This window comes from Sebastes fasciatus, chromosome 2 (genome assembly GCF_043250625.1).
Source record: "Sebastes fasciatus isolate fSebFas1 chromosome 2, fSebFas1.pri, whole genome shotgun sequence".
In the NCBI taxonomy this organism is placed as follows: domain Eukaryota; kingdom Metazoa; phylum Chordata; class Actinopteri; order Perciformes; family Sebastidae; genus Sebastes; species Sebastes fasciatus.
Window position 1 is genome coordinate 14399493 of NC_133796.1, and position 18872 is coordinate 14418364.

General features: G+C 40.2%; 3 protein-coding genes and 1 long non-coding RNA gene across 6 annotated transcripts in view; 3 read left to right on the plus strand and 1 right to left on the minus strand.

The window, feature by feature from the left end:
* The window catches only part of LOC141753017 (uncharacterized), a 602052-nt gene that overhangs the window by 19219 nt on the left and 563961 nt on the right, over window positions 1-18872 (plus strand). The window lies entirely within an intron of this gene.
* chrna5 (cholinergic receptor, nicotinic, alpha 5) lies at window positions 16-7665 on the plus strand. Of its 3 annotated transcripts, none has more exons than XM_074611198.1 (9): window positions 16-232; window positions 319-452; window positions 547-687; window positions 3617-3768; window positions 3914-3958; window positions 5408-5517; window positions 5804-5981; window positions 6059-6745; window positions 7220-7665. In XM_074611198.1, the coding sequence occupies exons 3-9, from the start codon at window positions 597-599 to the stop codon at window positions 7376-7378; spliced, it is 1422 nt and encodes a 473-aa protein (XP_074467299.1). In that variant the 5' UTR covers window positions 16-232; window positions 319-452; window positions 547-596; the 3' UTR covers window positions 7379-7665. The 3 variants fall into 3 exon arrangements, with proteins under 3 accessions (XP_074467299.1, XP_074467292.1, XP_074467308.1); XM_074611191.1 differs by having other exon boundaries at window positions 331-452; XM_074611207.1 differs by lacking the exon at window positions 319-452.
* Window positions 10244-11854, plus strand: LOC141752855 (UDP-glucuronosyltransferase 2C1-like). Its single transcript, XM_074611091.1, has one exon. The coding sequence runs from the start codon at window positions 10244-10246 to the stop codon at window positions 11837-11839; it is 1596 nt and encodes a 531-aa protein (XP_074467192.1). The 3' UTR covers window positions 11840-11854.
* Window positions 13272-18542, minus strand: LOC141752943 (uncharacterized). The gene is made up of 10 exons (XM_074611232.1): window positions 18449-18542; window positions 18326-18361; window positions 17212-17511; window positions 16810-17130; window positions 16585-16674; window positions 16327-16351; window positions 16006-16088; window positions 15587-15620; window positions 15228-15298; window positions 13272-14627 (listed from the first exon to the last, which is right to left on the minus strand). Exons 1-10 carry the CDS (start codon window positions 18495-18497, stop codon window positions 14542-14544), a joined length of 1095 nt encoding a protein of 364 aa, XP_074467333.1. The 5' UTR covers window positions 18498-18542; the 3' UTR covers window positions 13272-14541.

An 18872-nucleotide genomic window follows, 5' to 3' on the forward strand; every position in this document is an offset into this window, starting at 1 on the left:
GGGGGGATAGGGCGGGCTCTCTGTAGGACGAGGAGGAGGAGGAGGAGAAGAGGATGCGTTGCCTGTGCACAATTGGAGGCAGCAGAGAGTGAAGCAGCATCTGTATGAGGAGAGAGAAAGGACCTGCATGGAATGGAGGAGCGTTAGAGCAGCACTGTCGCTGTCGTCAAGACTCCCACCGCCTCCACTGCCACTGCTGGGTTGTTGTGTTAATGGAAGACACTCAGAGCAGGTATGGATGCAGCATTTGCATGCTTACTGTGTTGAGATGTAATGATTACCTTGGGGAGGGTCAGGTTAAAGGTGTGATGAATGCAGTTTGTCATTTAGTATGGACGGCATCAGGATTTTCAGCTCTGCACAGCCGATTCACTGAAATCAGTTACTGTGATGTAGCTTCACCAAAAGGGGTGCAGGGGTGGCTGCCTTGGGATTTAAACCCTTAACCCAAGGTATGATGAGAGCCATAGCTCAGGTGATTCAGCCCATTGTGCACAAAAAGCTAAGGTTTTTCCATAACCACTGTTTTTAATATTCATTTTCCAGCTCTGTGATGCCCGAGGGACCAGCTGTGTGGATTCGGTGCCACCTCTGATATGATGCTGAGAGCAGGAGGGGCAGCCACCTCTCTCGCACTGCTGTTGCTGCTGCCGCTGCTGTGCTGCTGCCACCTGTGCCACTCACTGCGTAAGTCTCCCAAGGACTGGGGATGCCTCGTCAAATTACCATGGTAGCATGTTACAGCCTCAGTGTGACAGATGGCAAAGTCGAAGAAAAGTTGGTGGACTCTAGTGGATATGTAGAATCAGAGAAAGTAGATGTAGGAAATTGGCAGATGGTCAGTGAAGATAGTACTGATGTCAGTGTGACTGCTTCTCATATCAAATTTGACAGTTGTTCAGGTAGTTTGAAACCATAATATTTGAGCTCACATATATAAAGTAAGTAAACTATCCAGCTATTGAACAAGCAGCACATTTCTAATAACTGAAAAAACAGAAACCCAACAACTACAAATGTACTTTATAAGGAGATTTATCTCTTATCTCTTATACATTTTGGACCTCATCCTCTAGCTGACTTTGTGGGAATTTACTATTACCATGAGTTTTTTTGCTACATGATGAAAAATCAATGACGCAGAAAACCAGGAAAAAAGCTAGTGGGCTTAGGCATTCAGGTCATGTCGGGTGGATGGGAAAGATTCCCATGGTTACACCTTGGGGGGCGTTCACGTCACAGGACTTTCACTCTGTGATGGCAGAGTTGTTCATGTGAGCGTTAAAGGTACAGTGAGTACTGTAGGATTTGGCAGCATCTAGCAGTGTGGTTGCAGATTGCAACCAACTGATTTACTCTCCGCTCAGGCTCTGTGTTTGGTTCGAGCAACATGGCGGACGCCCTATGTAAATATGAAGGGCTCATTCTAAACTAATGAAAACACAACGATTCTTAGTTTCGGGTGATTGTACACTAATGAAAACATAGTTATGAATATTATATTACATTTATTCTCATAGATCCCCCAAAGTGTTACACAGTGTTCATTTAAAAAATAGTGTGCATCAACAACGTAACACGTTTTTTCTGCCACTTACTTATTATGAAGCGCCAAGTCAGATATAACTCTGCAATACTATGAGGCTTGCAGGTAGTCGTCAAAAAGCAGACAAACAACCGGTCATCAGTACACAAAAGGAACAAACAACAAAATAAAATGTGTGAGCTGAGGCAGTGAACTCAGTAGTGACAGCTCGTGGGCAGGTAGGGAACGATGGGAGAGGTTACTACAGTATCCACAACACAGAGATTAACCGTATGTACTAGCAGGAGAGGAGGGAAGAGAGGACCCGCTGTTGCCATGACAGCGTGCATATATTTGTGCACATGTATCAACTGTGCGGTGCACTTGTATGCATGTATACAGTATGTTTATGTTCGTATGAACCTTATGGGTTCCTTAGCCTTCTGTTACACATTCTATTGGTTTCTGTTTATCTCTTTCTGTTATCGGGGTTTTGCATATTTGACTGGCCGTTGCAACGTGTCATCTCACTGTAAACCTCACCATCTGTATGGCAACGCACCACACATTCATCATATATTCCATGTTTAATTTATATTGATTGATTTTTTTGTCATGCAGACAGCATTGACTCGGGTGTCCTTGAAATTGTAGCTAACATTTAAATATTAATTTTACTCAGCATTTAGGTGCAAATGAGCCTTTGTATATTAGTGTATTTCTGACTCTATATATTCCATTTATCATACACTAAAACAGAGTCGTTGATGTTGAATCCAGCAGACTCTGCAGCTTGCTTTCAGTCAAGCATGATAGTGGGGGGGAGGCTGAAGAGATGATGGATTTGCTTATCACACAGTCATTGATTTAGGGGGTGTTGCAGCCTTGTTTTTATTGATCCACGTACACTGAGAGGGTGACACCACACATTTGTGGTCAGTCTTAGTGGTAGATTTCCAGAAATATTCTCAGTCCATAAATTGAGTTTATAACCACGAGGGTGAATGATTTAAAGACCGGGGGTGAAAGAAATGGCGTGTAATTCAAAATGTAATCAATATTTTGTTACACTGTACAGGAGCTCTGCTTCAGCAAAACAATGCACCAGTTGGACTGTGATTAAAACACTGTCTCTGCTATATAAAACAGGTCCGTTACACTCATCTTCTTACTGCACATAATGTGATAACTATATGTCTTGTCACCTAGTCAGTGTGTGCTTCTATGCATGTACGGATAGAAAAAATACAGTTTATATAGATTTTTAGGAAGATAAAGGAAGCTCAAACGGGATTAGAGAGAAATAGTGGTCAAGTTGGCACCATATTTTTTGTAGACTTTCTGTCCTTTTATCAACCAATGCCAGTTTTGAACCGGTTGTTTCATGTCAGCTGGTCCAAGAAATATTTCTACACAATTTGGGGTCAATATTATACAACAATTCTTCCATCACCACCATTAGTCCAAAGTTCAAGTCATTTATTTGACCTGTAGTTATTGACCTTTTTGACACATCAGCACACTTCACTGTCCCATTTACAGTATCCTATGTTTACCTTTAATTACATGCATATATTCTCCCAAGATCCATTGGTAAGAAGTGATTTTTTTTTTTTAATAAAAGGCATGCACCTTGAATTGAGAGTGCGTGCATTATTTACAATCACCGACGCATATGAGTCACAGAGCAAAGGGGGTAAATTGGCGCATCAGTTTCTTACTGTAGTGAAGGACAGGCAGTAATAAATAGGAACCTCTGTAATGCTTTCTCCAATCATATCCAGGCTTTCATGCATTATATGTTATAAGGACTATCAGTGTGTGGTGTAAGGTTTTGTTCCTCTGCCACTTGAAAGCAAACACTTTACCACCGAGGTCATATCTAGAAACTCCAGATGACATAAACACTGTAGTAAGGTCAGAGAGGTGAATGCTGTGCTGTTTGAGAGCAATGCAAGAAACAGAGCTGGAAATGGATTCAATCATGGGGCTGCTGAATAAATCAAAGGTCTGCTTGTATTTGCAGAATTATCTTCAAGTTAGTATGAACTTGTAATTTTTCGATTTAACCTTTTCATTTTTTTCACATAGGGGTTCCAAAACTCTCCTCCTTTGCAAAAGCAGAGGACAAGCTGTTCAAATACCTCTTCGTAAACTACCAGAAATGGGTCCGTCCAGTGGAATACCTGAACCAGACGATCTGTGTGAAGTTTGGACTGGCCATCTCCCAGTTAGTTGATGTGGTGAGGATAGAAAAGCACTGATTATTGATATTGTTTATGAATGTGTGTCACTGCCCATGAATGTAAATATAGTAGAGTTGAAAGACAGAATGGTATTTAAAGTTTTCATTTTGATTCATTAACCTTTGTTCTTTCGTCATTCTAGGATGAGAAAAATCAGCGGATGACAACCAATGTGTGGATGAAACAGGCAAGTAGAGCTACACATCTAACCTAAACATTACATTTCACCATCATCAGTAAACATGCAGGTAAAGTTGTTAGTGTTTATTTATGGGTGAGGAAATATTCTAAAACAACCTCTGGCATTACATGGCATTTAGAGGCAACCAGTCACCCCTTTTTTAATCTGGTTTGGTGGCATTTCACTGACAGTCCTCATCTATATGAGTCCTTTCGGCCCTGTGCCCACGCACCTGCCACCACAAGCCGCCGCCTCCTCCCCACTCCTGCTCCTGTCAGCCTTATTCATGGTCTCGGTGTCCTGTCTGTCATGCATCTTTTGAGTTATCCCCGCAGACCGGGCTCGGCCATTCGGGTCAGATGCTCCCTTTCACAGTGATGGATTGCATCATGCGAAAAGGGTGATGGAAGGGCAATGGCCCCCCGGCAGTGCATACATGTCATTTGCAAAGTATATTAGATTTAATAATTGTATCTCCTCCGTTGGGCAGTCACCTTTTTGATTTAGAAAATGAATACTAAACGTAAGCTTTTTTCAGACACTTGTGAACCCTCCAGGTTATTCTTTCACAAGGTACTTGCCATGTATAGCGTATCTAAGCTTAATCAAATAGATTTGCTCGTTAGTGATCTAATAATAGTAAAGTGTGTTATACTTACTGGTTCATGTACCTTTTCCTGTGGCCTAGAGGCGCTATTATGAATCCTACTATAGCGAAGGCATGACCCGCCCTACTCTGCCTCTGATTGGCTTACCTCATATTCTTACCCTAACCCTAACCAATCTCACTACGCATGCCTAAACCTAATCAATCCAACCAAAGAAGGAAATGGGTACTAGCCAATCAGAGGCATCTGATCATGCTGTGCTAGCATGTTAGCAAAACATTACAGCACACAAAGCATACCAACAATAAGGAAAATGTTTACATTTTGAAAAAATTTGGATTGATACCACACTCACTCACGTCTGTACAGTAAATATGAAGCTACCGCCAGCAGCCGGTTAGCTTAGCTTAGCACAAAGACTGGAAACGGGGAAACAGCTAGCCTTGCTCTATCCAAAGTTTAAAAAATCAACCTACCAGCACCTCTAAAACTAACTAATTAATTTAAGACGTAAACCAGCTCCCAACCCCCCGTAAAACAACGATTTGTCATTTTTACACTTTGGTTTTTGTGTGAATTAAACAAATGAGATACAACGTGTTGATTAGTTAGCTTTAGCGGTGCTGGTAGGCAGATTTTGTTACCAAAGAGCCAGACTAGCTATTTCCCCATTTTAGTAGCTCTTCTCTTCTTCTCAGTAGCTTCTTAGTGTACAGACAGATGACTGTCATCAATATTCTTATCTCGCCCTCGGCAAGACAGCGAATAAGCCTATTTCCACAAAATGTCAAACCTCTCCTTTAAAGCCCCTTTGATGAGTTTTTAACTACATGTTTCCTCTACGTAGGAGTGGATTGACAGGAAACTCAGATGGAACCCTGATGACTATCTGGGCCTCACAATTATCCGTGTCCCTTCTGACAGGATCTGGCTCCCTGACGTTGTACTGTATGATAAGTATGTGTCATTATAACATAAGAAATTACGTGGATGTCAAGCATTTTATATTTTCCAAAATGTACATGATAGTCATGACCATACTGATATGCTGACAGCACTGTATCATAAAGTGTTCCAATGATTTCAAAGGACCTATACAGAAATGAAAAGTAAACTAAATATTCTAAAAGTCTAGAAAATCATGTAAACCTTAAAAGAAACATGCAGCTATGCATGCAATAGAAGTTCTAACAGCTAATGTGAGTTAATCTGTTAGATGAATAACTGTTATTTCTTTCAACAGTTCAGATGGGCGTTTTGAGGGCACTGTCACCAAGGCAGTCGTTAAGTATGATGGAACCATAACATGGACGCCACCAGCCAATTACAAGTCAGCCTGCACCATTGATGTCACCTTCTTCCCTTTTGACCTCCAGAATTGCTCAATGAGGTTTGGCTCCTGGACATATGACGGCTCCCAGGTGAGTCTCTACTCCACAGTACATTAGTGTTAGTCGTGGCCAGTGATTGACATGAGATTTCACTCCGTATTTAACAGGTGGACATAATTCTGGAGGACTTCCATGTGGACAAGCGGGACTATTTCGACAACGGTGAATGGGAGATAGTGAAGGCCACAGGCAGCCGTGGCGTGAGGACAGACGGCAGCGCATCCTATCCCAGCATCACCTACTTCTTCGTCATCCGCAGGTTACCTCTTTTCTACACCCTCTTCCTCATCATCCCCTGCATTGGCCTGTCCTTCCTCACCATCCTCGTCTTCTACCTGCCCTCCAACGGCGGCGAGAAGATCTCCCTCTGCACCTCGGTCCTGGTGTCGCTCACTGTTTTCCTGTTGGTCATTGAGGAGATTATCCCTTCCTCTTCGAAGGCCATCCCTCTCATCGGGGAGTATCTGGTCTTCACTATGATCTTCGTCACGCTCTCAATCGTCATCACCGTCTTCGCCATCAACATCCACCATCGCTCCTCTTCTACGCATCACGGCATGGCGCCATGGGTGAGGAAGATCTTCCTGCATCGGCTGCCCAAGCTGCTGTGCATGCGCAGCCATGTGGACCGTTACGCCACGGTTGGAGTAGCGAGCGCAGGAGGAGCAGTAGGACAGAAGGACTCAGCACCTGAACTGACACCTCTGCTCTACAACAGACACAACCTGCAAGCAGCTTTGGATTCTATTCGCTACATAACCATGCATGTGGTAAAAGAAAATGAGGTCAGAGAGGTGAGTATGTCGCATTTTGTGTATTTGTTCATCCATAGGTAATAATAGAAATGGTCAACATATCCTTATACAACGGTTTGTATATCTTACGAAAAGTTAATCCTCATTTTTCATGCGTTTTCCTATGAATGTCCAGCAACACGTGACCCACGTGTCAATTTAAGCTCCGCTTTTCAAATTAAACTTCCGTCTTCACAGGAAACAACTTGGTTTATGCAACAAAACCATTTTGTTAGGTTTAGTTAACATAACTACTTAGTTAGGTTTAGGAAAAGATCGTGGTTTGAGTTAAAATACCTCCGAAGTGGTGTAACTTAATTACCAGGTTACGTGAAAAATAAATTTACTTTGACTTCTGGTTCCACACAGGATACAAACACCGGTCTCCTGGGCAAAAGTCCAGTGTTTTTTCACCTTTCCTTTTGAGTACATACCTTGAAATTGACTTGTGCTTCTTTTTTTCGTGTGTTCCAGGTGGTCCAAGACTGGAAATTTGTAGCCCAGGTCCTGGATCGAATGTTTCTTTGGGCTTTCCTCCTGGTGTCGATCCTGGGCTCTGCTCTCCTCTTCATCCCGGTTATTTATAAATGGGCCAGCATCATCGTCCCTAAACATCCTGGAAGTACCCTGTAAGAGAGTTCAACTAACCACAAATGGAGGCAAAGCACATTGACAGCTCGTTATGGGTCTTTTGTTTGAGATTTGAAAGACTGAGATACTGTGATTACCACTCACATACGGCCCTGTTCTGCTTATCCAATTATTCTGTAAACCACAGCTGTGGCAGAGGTCAAGCTGCAGATTTGGGGTCCAGTTTTGCTGAGTGTATCTCACAGAGACTTGTTTTTTCGTTGTTGTTTTAGAGAGATTATACAATTCTGTATTTCTGAGTTTAAAGATAAATGAAAAGACTCAATTGATGTATTACTTATGAAAAGTATTACATATGATAAGAAACATCAGCCGTGTCCCATCCATTTTTTGTCCACATGTCACACATCAATACATTTCAATACACTCATTTCACCTGCTATACTTGCTGCCATCATAGAGTTCAGATTTATCTTTGGGTCTGATAGAGATTCGTAGATAGAAAATGGCAGGGCAACATGTCCCCACAGCATAATTTCAGATAAATGTCCCACATGGCTCTCTTGTTCATGCAGGTTGCAGGACACAGTGTCCAATATCAGTTTGGTTCAATTCAGTTCATTTCAGTACAACTTTATTTATCTCTGTAAGGGCAATTATATGGCAGCTCGCCACTCAGACCGACAGTATCACACACATACACAATAGATAGTAGACCTTCATTCTCATTTTACATTCCTCTCTATGTCTGCATATCCGTTATGTATAGCTTTTGGAAAGATGACCACTTTATCTGTGGGGCATAATTCAAATAAAAGTCATGGTTCAACTTTGCTTTTCTGTAATTGTAGTTTCACAAATGTGATGAAGCACAAAGACAGGGAAGTGAGAATAGAACCACATGTTCCCTCTTATAACAGAACCGTATCTTTTAAGTGAAGAACACAGTTACATGATGAACATGATCTATAGATCAGAATTCAGAGTGGCACGCGGGTCAGACACTCCTCTTTAGTGACACACATAGTTTAATAGTTGTTCTATTCATTCTGCCTGACGTGTGCGTGGGAAGGAGAGGTGGACTTTCTTGCCCAGACTTGAGTTTCTCTGGCAGCCCTTCCTCTCTCTGCCTGAGGACAAATCCTGCATTCTTTACGGGGACTGTAATACGATCCCTAGTAAAGTATACTGTACGTGCAGCGCTGTGGGTCCTGGATGTTTTGAGCCTTCTGTAGCTTAGCACAAAACCTAGCTCCATCAAAAGTGGAAAAATAGGTTTATTTATAACAACTCCAAATCTGTCTTGTTATCTGATTGATGTTGCATGCAGATACCTCAGATGATGTAATGCAATAAAGAGCCTAAGGTTCACTACACGACTATCAACATCCCCCAAGCACCAGGAAGACTCTCGGCCTTTGGTTGAGCTTGCACTGCCTCTGCATGGCCATGTCCTCACATTACAGCTGAAAAAAAGGCACCACCAGCACGAACATGTTGGTGGTTGTAGTGACACTCAAGTACAGATAAAGAATGTAAGGCATTTTTATTGTCTTTTTATTTAAAGCAAACAAAGATGGATGAGACAAATAAAGGGGAAAGAGATCCAGAAGAGTCCAACAGAAAGTGAGGATTCCTAAACTGAGTCGGTCAAATTAACAGTTTAACATTAGGATGCTTTTTATCTGTTTCTTTGCCCAGGATTCTTTCAATTCCTTCATAACAGCCCTATATATTCCTTCCCTATCTTGTCTCCAACTGTTGCATTTTTATGCCTCCGTGGTCCGTCCGACTGTACCATTCTCATGAACGCGATATCTCAGGAACTTATGGAGGGAATTTCTTCAAACGTCCACTTAGACTCAAGGATGAACTGATTCGACTTTGGTGGTCAAAGGTCAAGGTCACTGTGACCTCGCAAAACATGTTTTTGGCCATAACTCAAGAATTCATATGCTAATTATGACAATTTCACACACATGTCTAACAGGATTAAATGATGAAGTGATGACATTTTGGACAGCAACTTGACTGGTTGGCGGAGGCATACAACCACAAGGCGGTCATTCTAGTTTTACAATATGTAAAAAAGGTTTTGCATGGAATTCCAAATGGTGAAAAACTCCTACGGCTGAAATCAAAACCAAAACAAGCAATGCATCTGAGGCAGAGTTGCACACCACAAGTGGGTTGATTGGATGTTCTTCTTGGCAATAGTAGTAGCAAATGTACTGAGATGTCAGATTGGTCTGGTCTGGGATCCTGAGGGTAAGAAGAGAATGAGAAAACCCTGAATAAAGCCAATTTATACGGATTTTGACATCTAACAATACATAAAAAATAAATAAAAAGACAGTCCCGGACAACTAGGCATTGCTTCTGGTTTGTCAGTATCATTGGCTGTTGAGAAGTTTTGATCTGAGCATACCTTCTGCCTCTAAGAAAAGCATGTTATTGACTATAAATATGAAACACTGAAGGTGACTTGCTACTTACAATAAAAACAAATTCAGAACATAATTAACCCAAGGAGGTACAAATAAGTAGCTCTAACACTTTTCTGCTCACAGCTTCCACAAAGAGGCCACATTGTTATCCGTTCCTGAAAAAAAAAGCGTACCCATAATCCCCTTATGTAAACTCTCCCGGAATTTTTGGTTACATATTCAGTGACCTTTGGTGTTTCACGCTCACATCTCAGCACATGCATGCACGGAGCTACTTCATGTAAAACAGGTATGTTACAGATAAATCTTGCATGTAATTTAATATCACTGATTTTGCCTTTGTTAAAGGAAAACTTTATTGTTAAAAAATACTTTGTTTCAGGGTATTTTTAGGGCGTTTATTGATAGATTTCTTACCCAGAGTGATTTAGAAAGCTTATTTTTTCCTTTCAGGTTAAAGATGAACCCCCACGGAAATGCAACTTTCCTTCTCTTATTATCCATCGTGTTCTTGTCATGGAGAATTTGTCATGGAGGGAAGATTTTGATCGTTCCTTTGGAGGGAAGCCACTGGGTAAACATGGACATCATGATCCAGGCTCTCGACTCTCAAGGACACTCTGTTGACGTGGTACGAACCGACAAAAGCTGGTACATCCAGGATGACTCTCCGCACTACAAGGCAATCACAGTTCCTGTCACTGAAGCCTTTAATCACGACTTCATTAAACCGATCCTGAAAAACATCATTGATATAGAGAGGGGAGAGAGCTCGGTTTGGAGCTTTGCGAGTCTTCAGGCTGAGATGTTTAGCGCGATGTTTGACATACATAGAATGATGTGCAAAATGGCTACCAACATGTTTAAAGATAAAGACTTGATGGATAGATTAAAGGAAAGTAACTACGACCTGGTTCTTACTGATCCGGCATGGGGTGCAGGTATTTTGTTGGCTCACGCTCTTAAGTTACCTCTAGTGTATAATGTGCGGTGGATAACTAGCGGAGAGGGACATATGGCTTTAGCACCTACTCCTATATCTTATATCCCAATGACCGGCTCAGGACTGTCAGACAAAATGACTTTCACAGAAAGAGTTAAAAATCTAATTTTCTTCCTCATTTGGCACGCTCAGGATGAGTTTTTAATCCGTCCTCAGTATCAAGCTGTTTGTGATCACTTCTTCGGCCCAGAAATCAGATACAGTGACTTACTACAGGGAGCAGACCTGTGGCTGATGAGAGTGGACTTTGTGTTTGAGTTCCCTCGGCCCACTATGCCTAATGTCGTCTATATTGGCGGGTTCCAGTGTAAACCTGCCAAACCTCTTCCTGAACACCTGGAAGTGTTTGTGCAGAGTTCTGGAGAGCACGGGGTCATCATCATGTCTCTGGGGACTTTTGTGAATGAACTTCCGGCTGATATAACAAATGAGATCGCTGCAGCTTTTGCTAAATTACCCCAGAAAGTCATTTGGAGGCATAAAGGTGCCAGACCAGCCACTCTGGGCAACAACACTTTAATAGTAGACTGGATGCCACAGAATGACCTCCTAGGACATCCCAAGATAAAACTGTTTGTGGCTCATGGCGGAACAAACGGCGTCCAAGAAGCAATCTACCACGGAGTCCCAATTGTGGGTCTGCCCTTGTTTTTCGACCAACACGACAACCTGCTGCGTCTGAAAGACAGAGGAGCAGCCAAGATTCTCACCTTAGCTGCAGTGGACAAAGACAACAACTTCCTGAAGGCCATACAGGAAGTCCTGAACGAGCCCTCCTACAAGACGAACATGCAGAGACTCTCCAGGCTGCACAGAGATCAGCCAATGAAGCCGCTGGATAACGCCGTCTTCTGGATAGAGTTTGTCATGAGGCACAAAGGTGCAGCTCACCTGAGGACAGAGTCCTACAGACTGCCCTGGTATTCCTACCACTCCGTAGATGTCATACTGTCCTTTCTGGCTACTATTGCAGCGATTACTTTTCTCCCTCTTGTGCTTTTCAGATTTGTGTGTCTTGAGAAATGCTTGAAAAGAAAAACAAATAAAAAATGACGAGACACTGAACTCTGTCCTGCTTGTACTGCAAAAAATATTATACATAATCATGTTTGGGATTTTTTATTAGCTGAAAAGAAATACATTACATTTTCATAAAATACAACCTAAACAGGTATCCCCATGTCCACTGGCTATAGTCCTTGAGGTGCAGCAGGGGAATTGTTGTAGGGTTGAACATGTGAGCCTTTACTGAATAACAGGAATTTGTTTAAACAGGCCAACCCCTTCCAAGAAAGGGCAGGGTAAAAAAACAGTGTGACACAATCCAGGTTCAGGTTTAGCAGGCACAGCAAGAACTTAGAAATGCTGATTAGAAGTTAAACCTGCAGTAGGCAGAATGTTTTTGGCAAAATTGGGCAAACAATTCATAATAACCTTTCAGCATATTGTAATTCAAGTGTTCTGAGAGAAAACTAGACTTCTGCACCTCCTCAGGGCTCTGTTTTCAAGCTTTAAAAAAATCAAGCTTGTGACGGGAGACTCTGGCCAATCACAGATCATTTCAGAGAGAGAGAGAGAGAGCGTTCCTATTGGCTGTTCATTCAACGGAGGCAGCTGTCAATCACTCGCAAACTCCGATCAAACGGATAAAGTAGGCAGCGCTGATCATATAGGAATTCATATTCTGTTACTGTAATGCCTTTATTTTTTGCCTCAAATTGTAGCGCCGCCACCCCATATACAGGGCAGATGAGGTGGTTTGGCAACTTTAAAAAGGGATGTTGAAGAACCAGGTTGATAAGCAGGAGTAGTACAAAAAATAACATTTATTAACAAAAAAAGTTTACTGAAACAAAGGGCAAAAATTAAACCTGGGAAATTTAACAAAAATACATTTAAACTGAATCAAAAGAACACCAAACAAAAGCTCAGAGCAAGCTGCCTCCTCCTTTTTCTGTCCCCCTTACTCCAGTGAATGAGATTGTATCTTCTCAGCCTCACCTAACTGGAACCTACCACCTGACCAAGGTAAGTAGAGGGTGAACTAAACCGAACAAGCATCCAAATTCACACAAAATAATGAACAGACCCTTAATACAAGATCTCTAAGTTGCAAGCTGACATCTCAATCTATCTATGGGCACCCACACATACCAATGAGCACACCAAACATTATAGAATGTTATTTACTGCAGAACTATCTTACCTATATCAGCTGATCCAACCCTCCATCCCAGGTAGAACAACAACATCCTATGAACCCATAGAACAAACTAAACAAGCTTGTGTCATTTATACACACTACTTGACAATGTATCAAATAAACTGAAACATTTTAGGCGAGAAATAGGCATTACAGTAACAGAATATTGATTCATATTTGATCAGCGCTGCCTAGTTTGACCAGTTCGCGAGTGATTGACAGCTGCTCAGAGACGGCAAGGCTCCAGCTCGGCTCTCATTGGTTGTTTTCACATGATTTTTTTCAGATTACCTGTCTCATACACTACTGTCAGAATATAGTTTTATAAAAATAACTTTTTTTAATCATATTTGCTCCAGTTCTACCCACTGCAGCTTTAACTGAGACATGTGCTATCTGATTAGATGTTTGCTTTCAATGCAGGCTGCTAATACTGCAGTCACACCTTATAAGTAACAATTTTATTACATTTTCAAGCTGAATGGCAGGTATGTAAGGTGACCTCACATGTTCAGAAAGAAAAAATCACAGTGGAAAACAGTCAACATGGCTCACAGTTATATACAGAAGTAAGATATAATTTACAGCAGTGCACACTGCAGCTGCCTATTTTTCGATGACAAAGTCGTAACACCATTCTTTTCATCAGCTCCTCCGTTGTATTTCCCAGAGGAGCTGCAGCAGTAATGGGAGAGGGGAGGAAAGCAGCAGTGACAAATAGATTGGATGCTCCTCTTGATTGGTAGCTCATCAGCTGCCATGGTTAGTCATTACAGTCACTGCTGCTGCTGCTGATGGAGTGGCTTTCTTATCACATAAGGTCATTGAACTCTTTGGTTGAACTTCCATGAGAGGACAATAGTGAAGGCAGGCGGCTGGCTACTAGATTACTGATGAGACAGTGTTGAATTATTACAAAATGAGAGACAGAGGGTCTGTGTATATGAAGTGCAGTTCTTATACATTATTATATTATAGATATTGTGTAAGGCCTTTTTTTCTGTGTTTATTCACATCTGCACTTCATACATTGACCATAATCCCTATACTTGTATAATATATAATCTTGGATTTAAATTGAATTCTCTTAGCATATGTTTTACATGATGATTGGACAATGGAAACAGCAAATAATAAATGTATCTGATTAAATGTAACAAGAGGATACATTTGTTTTTTCTACAATGATTAATCAGTCAACGCAATTTTTAACACCTGCAGTGTTTATTATTGAAAAGAAACTGTGGTATATTTTATGAAGCACTGATTGTTCAAAACGGCAGGAACTCCCACTATTATCATTTAAAGGACAAAATGTAATCCAACTCCTCTGCAACAAAGAAAGGATCCATGTACGAATTTAATTTATTAGGACATTTGTTATCCTATTTCCTGCTGTAGTATATTGCTGTTCAGGTGTACACTTTCAGAAAACAACTTCATTCATTCATTCTAAATATCAACATTTCCTTACTCTCGTATATGAAATATGACAAAGATTAAACAAAACAGGGGTGCATCACAGACAGGTGTTTCAGTTATGCATTTAAATTCAAATCGGAAGACCACTGGATCTGGTGGTTCTCCTTTTTGAGCTGGCGTACACACATGCTGGATTCTGTCTTGCAGTTGGATCATCTGTGGTTGAGAAGTTCACAGTTAACTAGCTGGCCCTAAATATTTGTAGGCATTTGTGCATTTATTCTTAGACTCTTTCTCTTCAAATGTCACGACAGAATTAGCTCTTGTGAGTCAGAGAACATGTTACAAAATGTCGTTCACATCTGTGATGCTGCTCCAAATGAAGATGTGGTTTTCCTGTAAGATGCACTGAACTCACTAACAGAAAAACCTGCTAATCTGAAGTGACAAGGCAGCATCGTACTGGTTAATGACTTCTAAGATTTATTATAAATATTTTATTATTTTTATTTTCATATAGTGCCTTTTTTTAGCGGTGTAAGTAAAGCAAAAACATGCATGCATTTGATGAATGACTCTACTACTTTTCACATTGCCATCTGTGCTTTACTTACTATGTATGAGAATATTACACTATAGTGACACACGTTACAGTACCTTTAGCAGTCAAAATATGTCAGTGGGCACACATCTGATCAATATCATCGTACTCATCATGATTTTCATCTCTAAGTCAGAAATCAAGGTCATCTACTTAACCTTCAATATGCAAAGAAAAGCTACTTCTGTAATAGCACAAAGTAGGTTATCACTTACTTGCCATACTGTACGCTCCCTCATAATCATCAGTGATAGACGACTCCTCAGCAACCTCAGCATTCTGATACCTGAGAAAATAGTTTCAAATATTAATATAATAATAATACACAATACATTATAAATAATAATAATAATGGTATGTCTTTTTTATTAAGAATTGTAGACAACACAAAAGGTGAAACATTTATTCAGATAAAATTCAAGTTTATGTATTTCAAGAACAGAAGTCAATTTCATCTACCAAATTGTTATTTCTTATGTGGTTTAAATGACACATTTATAATAAATCACATCTTACTGTGTGTAAAAGTGACACTGAAATAATAATTTGTATTAAAATGAATTTGTGTTCTTACTCTTCTTCCTCCTCCTCCATGCTGAAAGAGTCTCCTGATAATTGAAAAAAAAGTAAAATATATAAAAAAAGAGAAACAAATCGGTTAATTGTTTTCTATTATCATTTTATATCTGAGTATACAGTATGTCATTCTAATCAATAATTAATTATAAGTATTTTATATATCAATTTTGGATGACCACATGATTTCATTTTCCATATATTTTAGGTTTTGATCCACAGACAGTTGGCAAAAACACAAAATGTAAAAACAAATAAGGAGGTGTCTCTAATGTTTTAAACATCCTGGGAGAGGGATTGATGCATCTAAACAGACCAGGATGGAGATAGATTATGTTTTCTTTCCAAGTCATCATAGGTAATTGTATTACAGACTCCCCAGAGTATGCCTTTACTGTAAATCCATTTTCAACATACCGTCTTGTGCTTCCAAATCCTCTCCCTCTGTCTGCACCTGCTGTTCCTCCGCCATGTCTGCATTAGCCTGCTGACTCGCCGCACTGTAAGAAAACACAACTCAAGCCCTTTAATCAACTCAGCATTGGCAGATTCAGTCGTGTATCCAGTATGTTTTAGTTTACTGTAGACATCCTTCATGTAATAAAATGTCTTAGAGCACAAATCACTGAACAGCAATGAACAATTAAAACCAAATGACTCTTATCTTATACTCATAGGTTTGGGAATGTTCTTAAATTCACCAGCATTAAGTGAGACTGGGTCAAATGTTAAACTCACCATGGATTGCATGAGCCTGAGCCCGCTGAAATAAGAAAAAAACTAATTTAAAAGTGAAAAAAAGCCTGCATACTGTTCAAGTTCATAATGTGGTTAGTTTGACAAGCCAGTGTCATACAGAATAGAAGTTTCATCTGAATACCAATAATAGGTCTTTTTTTTAGTGTGTCAGTCAATGATAATACTACAGTACATACTACAAAATATGAACTCTAAAAATGAGTGATTTTCCTTTTGATTTCCCTCCAGTCATCTGACCTCTTTTGTTGATCCACCACAGACACAGACCCAGTAACAACATCAGGGTTATCAGTCCACAAAAGACACTCACTAGGAGGACCAAACTTCCTGGAAAGCAAAAACACACATGGTGGACATCACTATGTTATGTTTCAAAGGACTTTTAACATTGAAGCACCATCAAAAACAAACAAAATCCTTTTTTTACTGCATTTTGTAACCTTAAACATTAGAAACACTCACCTTTGACCTCGAGTGACACCGCATTATTTCCATGGAGGGTTCTCTCGTGCTCTTGGATGCATTTCGATGGCAGCACCACGCAGCTGTAACGGCCCGAATCCCTGGTGACGGCACCTTGGATGGTGAAAGTCGCCTCCATCCGGGTCACATTAAATGCTTGCACTTGGAGGATGGTCTCGTCCCTCCTCAGGTAAGAGTGGATGAGTTGACATTTACCGAGTGTTTGCAGGGTGTCAGAAACAGTACACCTGAACGCAACATCGTCTCCCTCGGTAACAGCGGACGGCCCAGCTACTGAAATATCTGCAGGGAGAAAATTGGCTGCGTGGCAGGAAGGACGAAATGAGTGGAGAGAAATAACGCTGACATATAATGCTTTCATTAACATTAACAAATCCTTACATATAACCAGAATCTGAATGACGTTGAGTCCTCTCTGGGCTACTTTGGAAAGCGAATCATTGTTTATGGAGTAAAAACAGCTGTAGCTTCCACTGTGATGAAGACCAACTCTGGGTATGATGAAGTTGGTGTCATTTTGATCCCGCTTCTGCTTCTTTTTCTCGATACAAAGGTCACCGTTATACAAATAAACATAAACCGTGATCTGCTCCTTGAGCCCAAATGTGCTGCAGGTCACGTAAAGGTCACTGTTCTCGCTTATAGTTTTCTGTGGGACCAGGATCTTTGCAGGAAAAACATCTGGTAGTTGAAAAAGAGACAGAGGTAACACTTCATTTTACAGGTCTGCAAATGTCAAGGTAATTAGGTGAAAATTAGAAAGTAACCTATTTGAAAGTTCATTGGAATTACTGCCAAATTACCCCAATATTTACCTCAAAATGTATCGAAAATTACTTTGTTTGGCTGTCTTGACTTGGGACTTGACTCTGGACTTTTATTATTATTATTTTATATCTATTATAAATATTATTTAATAATTATATTCCGCTATTTCCCAATAAGCAGTAATAAATAGTTGGTAATTTATTTATGACATTTCCAGGGAAAGAATTCAAAGTTAATTGATATGCTTTATTTCCATGTCTGCTGATAAATAGATAATAATTACCAAATAAACTTCTTTGAAATTTCTTTAAAAAACTCCTTGAATCATGACATTAGCTACCAGGTTACATTTATATCGACAATAAGTCACACAATGGTGAGATTTGTGCCGGATCAGAAGTGTCTTCTATTAGTTTTGGTTTTCCACCTCCGATGACGAGGAGCTTCTCAAGCCTAAGGGCCCTATTTTAACCTATTTTAAGCTATTTTAGCATATAATTATTAAATCATATTTATAATAAAGTCATTTTTGATCATTTTTTAGGTAAATATTGGAGTAATTTAGCAGTAATTCCAAATAAGTTACTTGCCAATTATCACCTAATTACCATAAAATTGTGGACCTGTGAAATGAAGTGTTATCGAGACAGACGTTGAATTGATAATGATACAATGCAGAATATTGAGAATACAGCACACAGATGTGTTCTCTTAAAGGAAAGCTCACCATTAGTTTGGCTTTTGACCTTATTTACGAGAGCACCTTGAAGGAGAAAAAAAAGTCACATTAATAATTTCTCCTTATATAAACAATTAAATAGTTAAACATAACACTTGTTAATGTACTTACACAGAATAATGGTGATTATAATCATGATTATGAGCAGTGTGACTCCCATAGACTCCACAGCATCATGTGAAACACTGAACAGGTTCTTATCTACACCCACAGACAGCTGTAAGAATACATCTGCAGAACCTATAACGAAGCCACTTCCTGTGGTGTATTGTGACACTTGAACAGCTTCTGCTCCAAAATTAAACATCACCTGTTAAAAATTGTTCATGCGTGCTTTCACTGATCTATTCTTGGCAGGTAAAACTTGTTCATCTTATTTCATTTTTGTTCCTTTTCATAGCCAGTTTTTGCAGAACGGAACTTCTTAAAAGGACGGAAAATATCCACTGATGCCTTTAGAAGCTCGTTCATTTGGTACATCATACAGTATATCTGCTCGGAAGATCTCCTGCCCTCCTGCAGATCAGCCACACAC